General features: G+C 37.8%; 1 protein-coding gene across 1 annotated transcript; it reads left to right on the plus strand.

Moving 5' to 3' along the window:
- Nucleotides 1-2,102: 2,102 nt before the first annotated feature.
- cxcr3.2 (chemokine (C-X-C motif) receptor 3, tandem duplicate 2) lies at nucleotides 2,103-13,239 on the plus strand. Its single transcript, XM_028822523.2, has 2 exons — nucleotides 2,103-2,421; nucleotides 8,526-13,239. Exons 1-2 carry the CDS (start codon nucleotides 2,395-2,397, stop codon nucleotides 9,597-9,599), a joined length of 1,101 nt encoding a protein of 366 aa, XP_028678356.1. The 5' UTR covers nucleotides 2,103-2,394; the 3' UTR covers nucleotides 9,600-13,239.
- The last annotated feature ends 608 nt before the right edge of the window (nucleotides 13,240-13,847 follow it).

Here is a 13,847-nt window from a genome sequence, read left to right on the forward strand (position 1 = left end):
CTGATGTTAAGACGCAGACAAATCTCCTTGTAAGAAAAAATCTTTTTCACCAGGTGCCCATCCTCTGTCTCATCTCCTTATTAATACACCCCATAAGTGCAGAATCATCTGAGAATTTCTGCAAGTGAAGTGACCTGGTATTGTATTTATAGATGTACAGAGTGAAGAGAAAAGGTGACAGGACTTTTCCATGAGTTGCTCGTGTTGCTCACATCCATATAAGGGACAGAGTCGTTGAGTGTTACAAACTGTGACCTGCCCAACAAATAGTCCTTTTGTCCAGGACATAATAGGCCTATTCCACCTGCATATCTTAAGCTTACCCATTAACAGGGCTGGCAGGATGGTACTGAAGACAGTGGAGAAATCAAAAACAAATAATCCTCACAGTGCTGCCAGCTTTGACCATGTGGGAATAAGCCTTGTGGAGCAGACAGATAATTGCATCCTCCACTCTATTCTATGTCTGATAGGGAAACTGCAGGTGAGTCCATGTCTTCTTACATAAGAGGATTTGTGGTTCAGGAGCAGCCTCTCAAAGGTCTTTTTGATATGGGATGTAAGAGCCACTGGTCTGAAATCATTAGGTTGAAGAGGTACATGTACATCTCCTTTGGAATGATATTGGAAATTTTTCACAGCAGCAGCACATTTTGCAACCTTAACGACAGACTGAACAGAGGATACCACGAAGTAGGTCAGTGCAGACCCTAAGGAGGAGAACATATGCATTTCTAAGCAATATGTCTTCACCTTTGCAAAGATCTATCCATAACAATCTCAAGCAAAAATCTGATGAACTAACATCCCATTGTTATTTTTCCTATATACAGTGGGTACGGAAAGTATTCAGACCCCCTTCAATTTTTCACTCTTTGTCATATTGCAGCCATTTGCTAAAATCATTTAAATTAATTTTTTCCCTCATTAATGTACACACAGCACCCCATATTGACAGACAAAAAAAAGAATTTTTGAAATTGTTGCAGATTTATTAAAAAAGAAAAACTGAAATATCACATGGTCCTAAGTATTCAGACCCTTTGCTCAGTATTTAGTAGAAGCACCCTTTTGAGCTAATACAGCCATGAGTCTTCTTGGGAAAGATGCAACAAGTTTTTCACACCTGGATTTGGGGATCCTCTGCCATTCCTCCTTGCAGATCCTCTCCAGTTCTGTCAGGTTGGATGGTAAACGTTGGTGGACAGCCATTTGTAGGTCTCTCCAGAGATGCTCAATTGGGTTTAAGTCAGGGCTCTGGCTGGCCATTCAAGAACAGTCACAGAGTTGTTGTGAAGCCACTCCTTCTTTATTTTAGCTGTGTGCTTAGGGTCATTGTCTTGTTGGAAGGTAAACCTTCGGCCCAGTCTGAGGTCCTTAGCACTCTGGAGAAGGTTTTTGTCCAGGATATCCCTGTACTTGGCCGCATTCATCTTTCCCTCGATTGCAACCAGTCGTCCTGTCCCTGCAGCTGAAAAATACCCCCACAGCATGATGCTGCCACCGCCATGCTTCACTGTGGGGACTGTATTGGACAAGTGATGAGCAGTGCCTGGTTGTCTCCACACATACCTCAGTGCAAGACACATGACAGCCCGCATGGAGTTTGCTAAAAGACACCTGAAGGACTCTGAGATGGTGAGAAATAAGATTCTCTGGTCTGATGAGACCAAGATAGAACTTTTTGGCCTTAATTCTAAGTGGCATTGTCTGTCAATATGGGGTGCTGTGTGTACATTAATAAGGGAAAAAATTAGTTTAAATGATTTTAGCAAATGGCTGCAATATGACAAAGAGTGAAAAATTGAAGGGGGTCTGAATACTTTCCGTACCCACTGTACATTGTTTATGCACTGGAATATGAGCAGTTGTGTTATTGATGTGAAGCAACAGAGAATCTAAGAATCAGACTGGTCAGCAACTTTCACTTCACCAAAAAAAAAGTCGGTTTCATTGTGTTAGGAGTGAAGAAATCTTTTGTTTCCTCAACAATAATTATTCTTAATATAAAACAGGCAACTTTTTTTAGTTTTTTTCTTTAATAATCAAGATTTTCATTTTTAAATAAGCACTTTTAAATTTTATCAATGCAAAAATAATTATAGTTTTATTTCACAGTATTACAAGCGCTTGTCTGAATAAGGCTTAAAATATAGCCCATCTGAAATTAAAAACGTGTAAGGTGATTTTCAGCGAACACTATTTATAATTTCACAGTTACACTAGCAGAGCCACCATTCTCTTTAATTAGAGTCTAATGAGCCACTGTGATCTTTCAGCCACAAAACAAGAATTGTCAGCTTCCTCTTATCTTAACAGTGAATGCAAAGCTGTGGCTCCATCATAACATCTCAGGGGGCTGAGAGGCAAACTTGAAGAGCCTAACCACACATTATGAGCCACACCGAGGAGTATGATTTCGTAAGTAATGAAAAAATCTTTTCAATCATTCATGTAAAGCATTATTTTTTCATTTGCATGAATTGTGTGCATGTTGCACTGGAAAAATTTTTCTCCTTTATAGAGTCACAGGTTTTGGAGTCCAAGGTTCTCTGCAGCTGCTGGTGTTCATTGCAGTCAGTCATTGCTTAAATCGCTGAACTTTGGAGCCATTGCTTAGTCTCACTGGTCTGATTTAGATGCTGCTTTCCTGAGGGGACAAGTCATTAGAGTGCTTTGCGATAGTAATTTGATAAAGTGATTCAACATCTCATCAAGCAGAAAGTGCTCCTTGAATTAGTTTGGTTCTTTTAATAATATTGATATTCCTTTACTTCTCAAATGTACTAAAAACTAAAGCATTGAATTAGAGGGTAAATCTATCCTTTAGGTGTCTTTTTAAAATGCTTTTTCAAATAACTGCAAATTCACTATTAATTTCACTCATTTACAGGATGCTGCTTGGAAACAATTAAGCATGCAATTGAAACAGTATATTTGTTACTTTTTATAGGTGTTTACAGGAAACTCAGACCCAAAATATTACTTGCATATGATGTGAATTGAATGGTGGTGGTGTGAATGGTTATCAGATGTAATGCTTTGAATCTCACAATGGCTGCAAACTCTAAGAAGGTTAATTTAGGTAGGGTGTTAAAATAATCAAGCAGTCTGATCTTTAGCATGTCAGACTGCATGCACCTACAATAGGATGAAACTCACTCATGCAAGAACCTGCAGCTGAAATAAATATGTTTGAAAATGGATGGATGGGTGAACTTGTTCAGGTCTTCACTAGACTTTCTAAAACAGAACGTTATACAAGGATTGTTTCTACTAGTAATAATATTTGTTATCTAATGATCTAATCTAGTGATCTAATGACACAGATATCAATTTCTGTAATTACATTTATTGCTATGTGCATGGACATCAGAATTTAGTGTAACAAATGTGTGCTTTGCTTCATGTATGATTCCTTTCTGTGTTTGTCTACTTATCCAGAGGTACGGTATTTGTCCAGATGATCTGAGACACCCACCCATGTTCGTAACCCACTTGGTTCACTACAGCAGCATTAACTGGCTGGCTGACGCATTTTTGTTTCCAAGGCCTGAAGTCATGTTATTGTCTAACCCGATTAATTCAGATGAGGGTTACTTGCTGGAGCCTGTCCCAGCTAGCACAGGACGCGAGGAAGGAACAAAACCTGCACGGGAACAAGGCAGGGAAAATCTTGCACAGGGCGCCAGTCCATCGCATGGTAAATACATACAAGCTACACACAAGGGCCAATTTAGCATTGTCAATTCATCTAACCTGCATGTCTTTGGGCTGTGGGAGGAAACCGGAGAACCCATTGGAAACCCACGCAGACACTGGGAAAGCATGCAAACTCCACAAAGAGAGGACCTAGAAAGTGGACCCTGGTCTCCTTACCACTCCACCATCATGCTGCCCCATGGCTTGGTGGAAACAAATAAGTGCCATTATTCTTTGTTTTTTGTTGGCTCCTTGGTTCTTCTCCTAAAGCACTGCAGTTTGCTCACAAATTGTTAATCAAGCGACATGATGGGTTCTCCTTGGAGTTTCACTCAACATGAGTTACATACATTGTGGGGTCCACCTTGGAATTTTTCAAGCGCACAGATATACATATATTAGGTCCATGTATGTTAAATCAAATAGCGGGTGGAGGAATTCTCCTTGGTTTTGTATTGAGTGTTTGTAGTGTTTATAAGTCAGGATATGTAATGTTAAAAAAATACCCGTATTTCCCCACCATAGACAACTAGCTGGCTCACCTAAATGGTAGCACCAGCCCTGATCTTTGGGGTCATTGCCCATTATAACATCACTGGATGTAAGGCAAAATTCAACCCCAGATAGAATAGCCATGCTTCACAGAACACACTCATACACTTACTGTGATTCACAATGAACTCAATAAACATATGTCTTTGGATTCTGGAGGTAAGCCAACTTGAGCACATACTGTAGCAAATGAGTAAATTACAGACAAGATGATGGTCAAACCAAGAATTAAACAGGGATGTCTTAGAGCAGCGAGGTAGTATTGCTTAACACTGCGCAACTTTGAAAGTGAGGCATTCTTGAAAATTGTATGTAAACAATGGAGTGTATCCAATTTTGCAAACAAGATGAAGCCTCCTGGCATGTGTCAAGCTGAAAAGAAGATGAATTTTAGTCTTAAGTGCAAAGAATGAAATGGCTTTTAAAACAGCCACATCTAGAATCACTTAGAGAGAAGATGTGTCATTCAGGGATGATTCAGTGCTTCTGCCTGGTGCCTCTGGGACACTCAAGTGCAAACAAAAAAAGATGTTCAGGAAAGGGATAGATAGATAGATAGATAGATAGATAGATAGATAGATAGATAGATAGATAGATAGATAGATAGATAGATAGATAGATAGATAGATAGATAGATAGATAGATAGATATGGCCTTTGTTCCTCTTTGCATCTCTTCAATGCACAGAAAGAATGAAAGATAAAATAAACTCAGTGTGTTTACAGTTTATTGGTTTATCTCAAAAGAAATGTCAAAATATATAAATGATGCCACCTGGCATTAGGTTTATGGTGGCACTTGTTTTGCAATTCTGGGAACAAGCAGTCTTGCATTTTGGTTTAACCGTAACTGCAGCAAAAAAGCCACTTATAGAAGTGCAAAGATTTGTCCGAGTGCGGGTAGAATGATTAACTTACAAAAAAGGAACAGAGATGTACACATCTGCCAGTTTCAACTTTGATGTGAAGAATATTTCATGCTCACTTTTAATTCTACTCCAGTACTTGTTAGCCTTTTTTTTTGTTTTGCACTTTTTAGTGTGTTAGGCGTTAGAAGCTGATATTTTCATTTTTGTCTTGGTTGTCACGTTAAATATAAAAATTAATTGACAAAGGAAAGCACACAAAGGGGAACAAAGCCTTTAACTTTCCCACCTCTCCTATGCAGACCCCCTACCCATCTAATATTATCCCATAAGAAAACGTAACTGCTCAATGGTTTATCTTTGATGGCTCATGAGAGTTAAAAGAGATCCTCATTTATGATTCATTTAAGAAGCAACTCGGTCACAGATGTTTCTCCTAAAATTCCTTTGGTGAAATAGCTTTAGACAAAAAAGAGACATGAGGTACAACTGATGTAAAAGGAGTCAAAATTGAGAATTTACTTTGAAAATCATGGTATTCTTTCTAGTCTTGTTTTAATCACTTTCAAAACTTCATATTTTTTTACTTATTATTGGACTGATATCTTTATCCAAGGGGTCTTCCAACATGTGAGGATTACATTTCTTTTGCCACTTGAAGCACAGGCAGATGAAGTGACTTGCTTGTGGTCCCACAGTGTCAGTAGTGGGTTTTCAACCCACAACCTCAGGGTTTGAACTCCAAAGTCTTACCCATTATGCCACACTTCCTGCTTTTCTTCCAGAATGAGCAAAGCAATATAAATTACAGCAACTCATAGTGTTATTGAGAGGCATAGGAGTACAGTTTTGTACTCATAGTAAAGTGTTTTATTACCACAAAGATCTGTCTATACATTTCACCATACTTTACTGAGCACACAGTGCAAATACTTTCAAACTGCAAACAAATGTCAAGACATAACACAGTAGTCTCACAATGGACAGCCATTTGTGGTAATGAAACACATTACTACGATTACAAAATTGTAATTCTTCTTTCTGAATAATACTATTAGCTACTTTAATTTATAGTGCTGTGCTCCAATTAGATCATAGTCATTCTGGAAGATGCAATATGACATGGTGGTTAAGACTTTGAACTTCAGGCCCTAAGATTATGTGTTTAAATTCCACGGTTCCCTCCATGTAACTATCAGCAAGTCACTTCACCTGCCTGTGCTCCAGTTGGAAATACAAAAGAAATGTAACTAATCATATCGCAGATGTCGTAAATCACAATCGACAAAGACATCAGTCCAATAATAAGTAAACAATATGAAGTCTTTAAAGAGATTACAACAACTTTAGAAAGAGATTTTGCTAAATATAACATGCTTTTCAAACCAAATTCTCAATTTTGACTCCTTTTACCTAAGTTATATCTCATGTCTCCTTTTTGTCTTAAGCTTTTTCTCCTAAGGAATGTTAGAAGAAAAATCTATGACAAAGCTCATTCTTAAATGAAACATACTGTAAATGAGCATCTCGAGCCACCAAAGATGAACCTTTCAGAAGTAACCTTTTCCTATGTGGGGTGTTTTGTCTCAGGAGAAAAATCAGAGAAGTGTGAGACAAAAGAAAATGTCAATATTTTATTTCTTTGTGAATTGTTGTTGTCTAGGAGAAAGCAAAAACACATTAAGAAGATCTCTTTTTTGATTTTTCATTCCTATGGAAAGGCTTTGGTCATCCTTTAACATTATGTATGGTAACTTCTACTTCAGTCAAGCTCTTTCCCGGGATATGTTCAGTTATTTCTTGAAAAAAACACCTTCAATGAATCTCCAGACTCATCTTGACCTGAAGGTATAGTTTTGTAGTGTGTAGAATTCCCTGGAGCACCTTTCACGTACTGAGCAAGTTGGAAATCTAGTAGGACAAAGAACATGAAATTAACTGGGCAATGAAGACAATGTGTGTGGGGCAAACAAAAGAAGCCAAAGGAGGTTGTGCCAAGAAGGCCAACTATCAAACACCAAAACATGGGAGAAACCTGGTAGTTGAGAAAACAAGAGCAAAATTCCTGGCTATTGAAAGGCCTTCCTAGTATAGTCAAAAGTACAGAAAAGATGAGGACCCATAATGATGTCACGTGGAATGACATAACAAATCTACATGTGATGATTTTGTTGCTTTTCTGACCAACTTCTTTAGGATGGATTTATGTTTTAAATATCAAGGATTTCAGGGATAATATTGTATCTGGTACTTATTTATTTTACTGTGACACCATTCTGTTTTTGTGGACACTGCCATTTTGACATCTTGTTAGTAGGGCACAAGTGGGCACTGTTAGGGAGAGTGTGTCCCTGGAAGTCACATCCAATTGCATTATTGGTGTGAAAGTTTATAAGTTGACATGTCATGAATCTCATTGTCCAAATTTGTGGATAAACAAATGAACATTTTGTGCAATCTTTTCAAGGCAATTTTCTGGCAAACGGCCTAATATTCCATTCTTTGGTCTCTGGCCACGTGATTTTTCTTTTTGACTTGATTAAAGATTAACCTTATTTCTGGTTTTGGCCCTTGTTTGTTAGTCACTTGTTTTTATTTCTTTTGTTTCTCTTGAATTCTATCTGCTCACATACTTTGGTGGCCACAGAACTACATGACTGACAATGATACACGTTCCAATGAGAATTTGACTACAGCCATCAAAAGGTCTCCCAAATGGCACCAGTATAATTCACAAAATGGCACCATGATGACTATATGCAAGAAACAATAAAAAAAATAAAATAACAATAGAAAAGTACAAATACAAACCGCCAAAATTAGAAAAAAACAAATCTAGACATTACAAAGCCAACATTTATAACCTGGCACTTTGTTCCCACCCTTTGGAGAATTTGCCTGATGAGAAAGCATCAGAAGTGTTCTATAAAACCTGTAATTTTTCTTAAGAGCTGGTCCTGTCCTGGTAGTATCAAAATGCAGTGGTTAACACTACTGCCCCACACCTCCAGGGTATTGGGTACTGGGGGCAACTACTGTTTGTATGGAGCGTATATTGTCTGTCTGTATCTGCGTGTAGCTTTTCTTTTGTGACTCTGGTTTTTATCCCACATTACATCAGCTATTGACTCTCAATTGACCCAATGAAAGTCGTCTGTTTGTGTGCATTAGCGTATCCTGCAATGGACTTGTACTCTATGTAAAGTTCATTCCTGCTTTGCTCTGGTACTGATGGGATCAGCTGCAGTTCCCACAAGCTTAATTTTGACAAAGAAGATACAGGAAAGAGACTGATAGATTTGTCCTCCTGAGGCTTTTTCCCTTCTTTCTTTTGTAATGTGTTGTTGTTTTACCCGATAAGTCTAAATCTCAAATCCTTGCTGATTGTTGCTTTATGTTTTTGCAGGATGCTGATTATTATAATTCCTCATACCCAGATGAAGAAACTGATGCAGCACCATGTCTTCAGGATGAAGCCTTCCAGTTCAACCGTTCATATACCCCCATCATGTACACAATTGTCTTCTTGGTTGGCCTGGTGGGAAACATTCTCGTTTTCTTGGTGGTATGCCGATACAAGAGGCGTAGCTTCTCTCTGACTGACACCTTTCTACTGAACCTAACTGTGGCTGACCTCCTGCTGGTTCTTACCCTCCCATTTAATTCTGTGCAGTCCACCATTGGATGGGTTTTTGGAAACTCATTTTGCAAAATCACAGAAGGCATCTTTGCAGTTAATTTGTATAGCTGTAACCTCTTCCTCGCCTGTATCAGTTTTGACCGCTATCTAGCTATTGTCCATGTTGTGCACCTGTCCTGGAGACGATGCTCGCTACACACCTACCTAGCCTGTGCTGTGATCTGGGTTAGTTGCATCATTTTTTCAAGCGTGAATTTGTACTACGGTCAAGTTATTGAAATCGACGGGGTGCTGACTTGCACCAATAACTATAGTCACCTGAATGCTGACCAGTGGCGAGTAGGCCTGCAAATGCTTAATGTTCTGTTAGGTTTTTCTTTGCCTTTACTGGTCATGCTTTACTGCTACATCATGATCTTCCGCTCTCTGTGCAACACCACTCGTCGACAAAAACAGAAATCCCTCAAGGTCATTGTTTCTATAATTGCAGCCTTCATTATTTGCTGGGCCCCCTACAACATTTTCTCATTTATCGACAGCCTTGTACGGATGGAGGCTATCAAGCGTGAATGCAAACTGGAAAAGATTTTGGATATTGGCATTATGGTGACAAAGAGTTTAGGGCTCATACATTGTTGCCTTAACCCCCTGCTGTATGCATTTGTTGGAGTGAAGTTCAGAAAGGAACTGGTGAGGCTATTTAAGAGCCTATGCAAACTGGAATTCCCAAGAAGGACACTTAGTATGGAGAGATTTCGAAACAGCAGAAGAAAAACTGGCTCCTCATCCATCAGCTCAGACAGTGAAATGTCTCACACTGCCTATTCTGTCATGTTCTGACTTTGCCTGACATCACCTAATAAGAGAAAACATTTGAAAAATGTTAATGGACACAAGCACAAGAAGAAGACATGTGCTGCAAAACTGAGAAAAGACAATGATTTTGAAAGAAGTCGTTGAGACTGCGAACCAGTGTGATGGCTGGTCCATTGTCATCTCCACCAGTGTAGCTCAACTCCCAAGACTTTACGCTTTCAGATGTCCAGCTAAAAAGCTCCACTAGTGGTATCAAAACTGATTTTCCAAAAAATGGTTACAAAGTGGGAAGAAGGGAGGCATCTTCTGTGAAATATTAGCTATGCACTTGCTGTTTTGTGAAGCGAGACTTAAGGTTTTTTATCAAAGTCTTTTGACAAATATATCTCATAAGAACACCATTTTGCTTATGTAACAGAATATTCAAATTTATATGTGTACTTTAGTCATTACATTACAAGTCTTCATATGCAGTGCACTATGAGTAGTGGGGAGTGAAGTGATTCATGTTAAACTGAATTTGCCATGAAACACAGTGTTTGGCTTTGCAAAAATTTGCAAAACAAATAGCGTTTCGCTATCATGCCATTGACACAAGAGAAAGGAATTTGTTTCCTGTCTGTTAATATTTTCATACATTAATTCCACGTGCCTCTGCCCATCATTTTGAATTTAAATAGAGATCTTTAAAGAAAAATTAAAAATTACAAATTTCCTTTCCATTGTAGACACTGTGTTGCCAGCCATGTGTTGTGGTAGTACACTACATACTGCGCTGCCCATTTTGCAAATTATGATGATAGCTATCTCAATGATGGATCAGAAATTAAAAAGAAACTCAGAGCTCCACAGCACACAACATGTGGAAAACCTCCACCAGGACAAGGCAGTTTCTAGGTAACAACATGGGGAAGGGATTTTTCCTGTGGAGAGCACCCAGCAATGTGTACAATGGTGCGTTTTAATGTATCTTCATGATGAAAATATGCAGCATGTCACATTTTTAAGAAAACACAGTAAATTGTGAATGAGAGGCATAAATAGTATTGATTTTACTGGTGTCCGGCATATTATATGTGTTAATGCAGTTGGAGTAAAAACCCAGGTAAAACAGACATGTAAACTAGGTTTTAGGGAGCAATATTCCTTATTTTCTAACTCCAAAAGTCTTTAAACACCCAATAAGCGCCTTTCAGCAAGATTTCAGTGTGTTTCACAAGTGCCAACTTGCCTACGAAATAAATTTTATTGTCAGTTTTGTGAAACTGCATACAAATCGAAACCTACTTGTTTAGCTTGTTTACTAACTATGACCACTATAATGAATGCTTCAAGCTACAAATAATTAACATGAAAAGACATTTTTAAAAATAATTATGAAAACAAAGCTTACGTTTAGCAACATTTACTCTGTAATGTCAGAATTATTCTGTCTTGATATTGGACAGCACGTTAGACGCTTCTGTGACAGCTTGCTCTCTGCAAGAAGCTCAGAAGACAAATTAGATAAACCATCCTCAAGGGTTTTCAAGTTTAGAATTAAATTGTATTCTGGATGTGACTCTAAATTAGAGGTTAATGAAGAAAAACACAAATGTTATCAAATTCTACAATTTATGGAAATGTGGCCATCAGAGGATATTAAGTTTAATTGATCCAGCATTTTCATAGATTTGTACATTATTACTTGTAAATAACCTGTACAGGAACAGTTCAGAGATGGAGAAGGAATGGATATACGTTGATGTTTCTTAAATGCTTTTTAACAAGAAACCTTAATGATATGTAAGCGAAGAACTAAGAAAACCAGATACAGAAACTGAAGAACTTGTGGGATGTGGAGTTTTGAAACTTTTTGCCACTTCCTGCCTTGTTCCCTACTCTTGCAAAATAACATTAAATTTAAAAAATGCCAAAAAGTAGACATGACCATAGTCTAACAGCGAATGACTAGTTTGTAATTAAGAATGAGTGTTCCAAGATGCTGGTTCCATTCATGACCCAGCCACTGCTTCAGCGTAGTAGGCACATTATCCTACATCCGTGTTGGGCTTTCTGAGGATATTTTAATGTTAGCCTTCCACCCAACAGCATGCACATTATTTTATCTGGGGACTCTAAAACAGAGTGGATTCATGCGTGTGACCTTCTGAGAAGACTCTTACGTGCAATCCAATACTCCACCCACTATAAATTTTCATTAAGTGAATACAATAAATGGATCAATGAAATTTTATTCCCCAGCATCTGACAGGGAAAAATTCTTGATCCCAAATTCCTCTTGATCACCAGTTAATTTTATCATTAGAATACAAAGGCCCTTAAGACTCCAAGTAACCAAAGAAATGTATTTAACAAAGAGCATATCATGTGAGCTGTTATTCTTTCATTGTAATCACAGATATACTAAGAAGTCTTTGTTAAGACAAAGCTATAATAGATCTAAATTTACAAGAGCATATTTTGCATCTTTAGCTGATAACATGCAAATTATAGGCAAGTATACTGTATTTACATAAAAAGGTATGGCAGGGTGGTCCATACATGAAGAATGGAATATATTAATGGTGAAGAAACTAAATGTCAGAGCCTACATCCTAGAGAAATGTCTACATACTTTTAACCAGAGAGCCAAAAGTCAGCATAAAATGCATTTGTTGTCATGATAATCTTATGACATTCTTTCAAGGATAAGTTGAACATGGCTGCACCTCTCACAGTAATGCTTGCTTATTTAACACAGTTAGAAAAACCTTGTGAGCCTAAGAATCTAATATGTTAAAAAGTTAGCAAAAGACATTCTCCAATAAATCTTAAGATCTGTCATTTTTTTGTAACTCCTTTGTGTGTCTCGTGTGAACTAGCAGTGGGTCTATAAACATCAGGTGAAAGCCCAGATGGGATGCCACTCTTTGGTAGGACATTTTCAAGTCTTTAACTTGCATTAGAATTTTGGAATCTACATATACTTTTGTTTGTAATTATTTGGAGAGCTTGGATCCCTTCTGTGAGTTCACTGTTCCTTGAAATTTAAAGCTCATTTCTTGAACACTACTTTCAGAGCTGAGGTCCTGTTAGACAACTGGGGCTAAAATGAAAGCTGGTTAAAGGCCTCTTGGTTTTGTCCAACGACAGCACTTTTGATTTTCTTGTTCTTGTGCAGTCTGCAAGATATTTGACAGAAGCCATAATGTTACATTAGGTCAGCAGACCTTTGTGCGATCTCTCGATAGAAAGTAGAAATCCTACACAAGAAACACATACGCATTTAGTGTCCTATGTTCTGTTCATGCTGGTTCTTCAAAATTCAGAATCTGTCATGAAATCTTATAACAATTCAGCACCATTCATTCACAGGAAAAACCTTTAATAGTTACAAATTAGCATTAATTATACACAACTTTTTGGCACCTATTGCAACCTTATAATAATAAAATAAATACATTAAAAGATTTTGATCTATTTTAATGGTGTTAAAATGTGTGGTACAAGCTCAGAATCATGTGCAACTCCATTACATGAAATGCAGGACTATTAGATGAGAGTTATGCTAATGTCTTTATGGTGAATTTCATGTAATTTTATGTAAAATTAGAACAATAAACTTTTTTAAAGCATTTTTTGTAATTGTAAAAGCATGAATAAATCAAACTGTTAGTTTTCACAGTGTGCTGATCCTTTAATATTAGGAGTAATTGTTCAAGATGGGCTTGTAATAGTGAATTTGTCTTTGCTGCGGCCAATGGTCTTAATATTAATATAATATAAAAATAGAGCTGATGACTCAGCCAAAAACAAAACTAGGAAAGAGAAGGCTTCTTAACTTCAAGTGCAGTCTGCAAACAGTCTACATGGGGCTAGGGGTCTGCAAAAGATACTAGCCTGGCATACTCCTGGAGTGATAGTGTTTTAAAATTATTCTGGTCAGCCTAAGGATGCATTAGAAAGGCATAGTGGGACAGCAGATAGTGGGGCCTCACAGATCCAACATTTTGTGTTTGAATCCAGAGATTTGTTGCTGTCTGTGGGTTGTTTTCACTTTCTCCTTATGTACATGCATGGTGTCTTCTCTGGGTGCTCTTGTTTCAATCCAAAGAAGTGCATATTAGGGTGATTTGTGATTTGAATTTGGCTGAGGCTGAGTGTGAGTGGCTCTCACGATGGCCTGGGCTGGTTTCTACCTTACTGAAAATGCCCATTGACCATTTATTGGATTAAGTAGGTGTGAGAGTGAAAATAATTAACCAATTAAAATCACTCCAGCATTGGCAA

This window comes from Erpetoichthys calabaricus, chromosome 17 (genome assembly GCF_900747795.2).
Source record: "Erpetoichthys calabaricus chromosome 17, fErpCal1.3, whole genome shotgun sequence".
NCBI lineage: Eukaryota > Metazoa > Chordata > Cladistia > Polypteriformes > Polypteridae > Erpetoichthys > Erpetoichthys calabaricus.

Coding starts and splice junctions, on each gene's coding strand:
- cxcr3.2 (XM_028822523.2), top strand. CDS start 2,395: ATGAGCCACACCGAGGAGTATGATTTC. Junction 2,422..8,525: donor ACACCGAGGAGTATGATTTC/GTAAGTAATGAA, acceptor ATGTTTTTGCAG/GATGCTGATTATTATAATTC.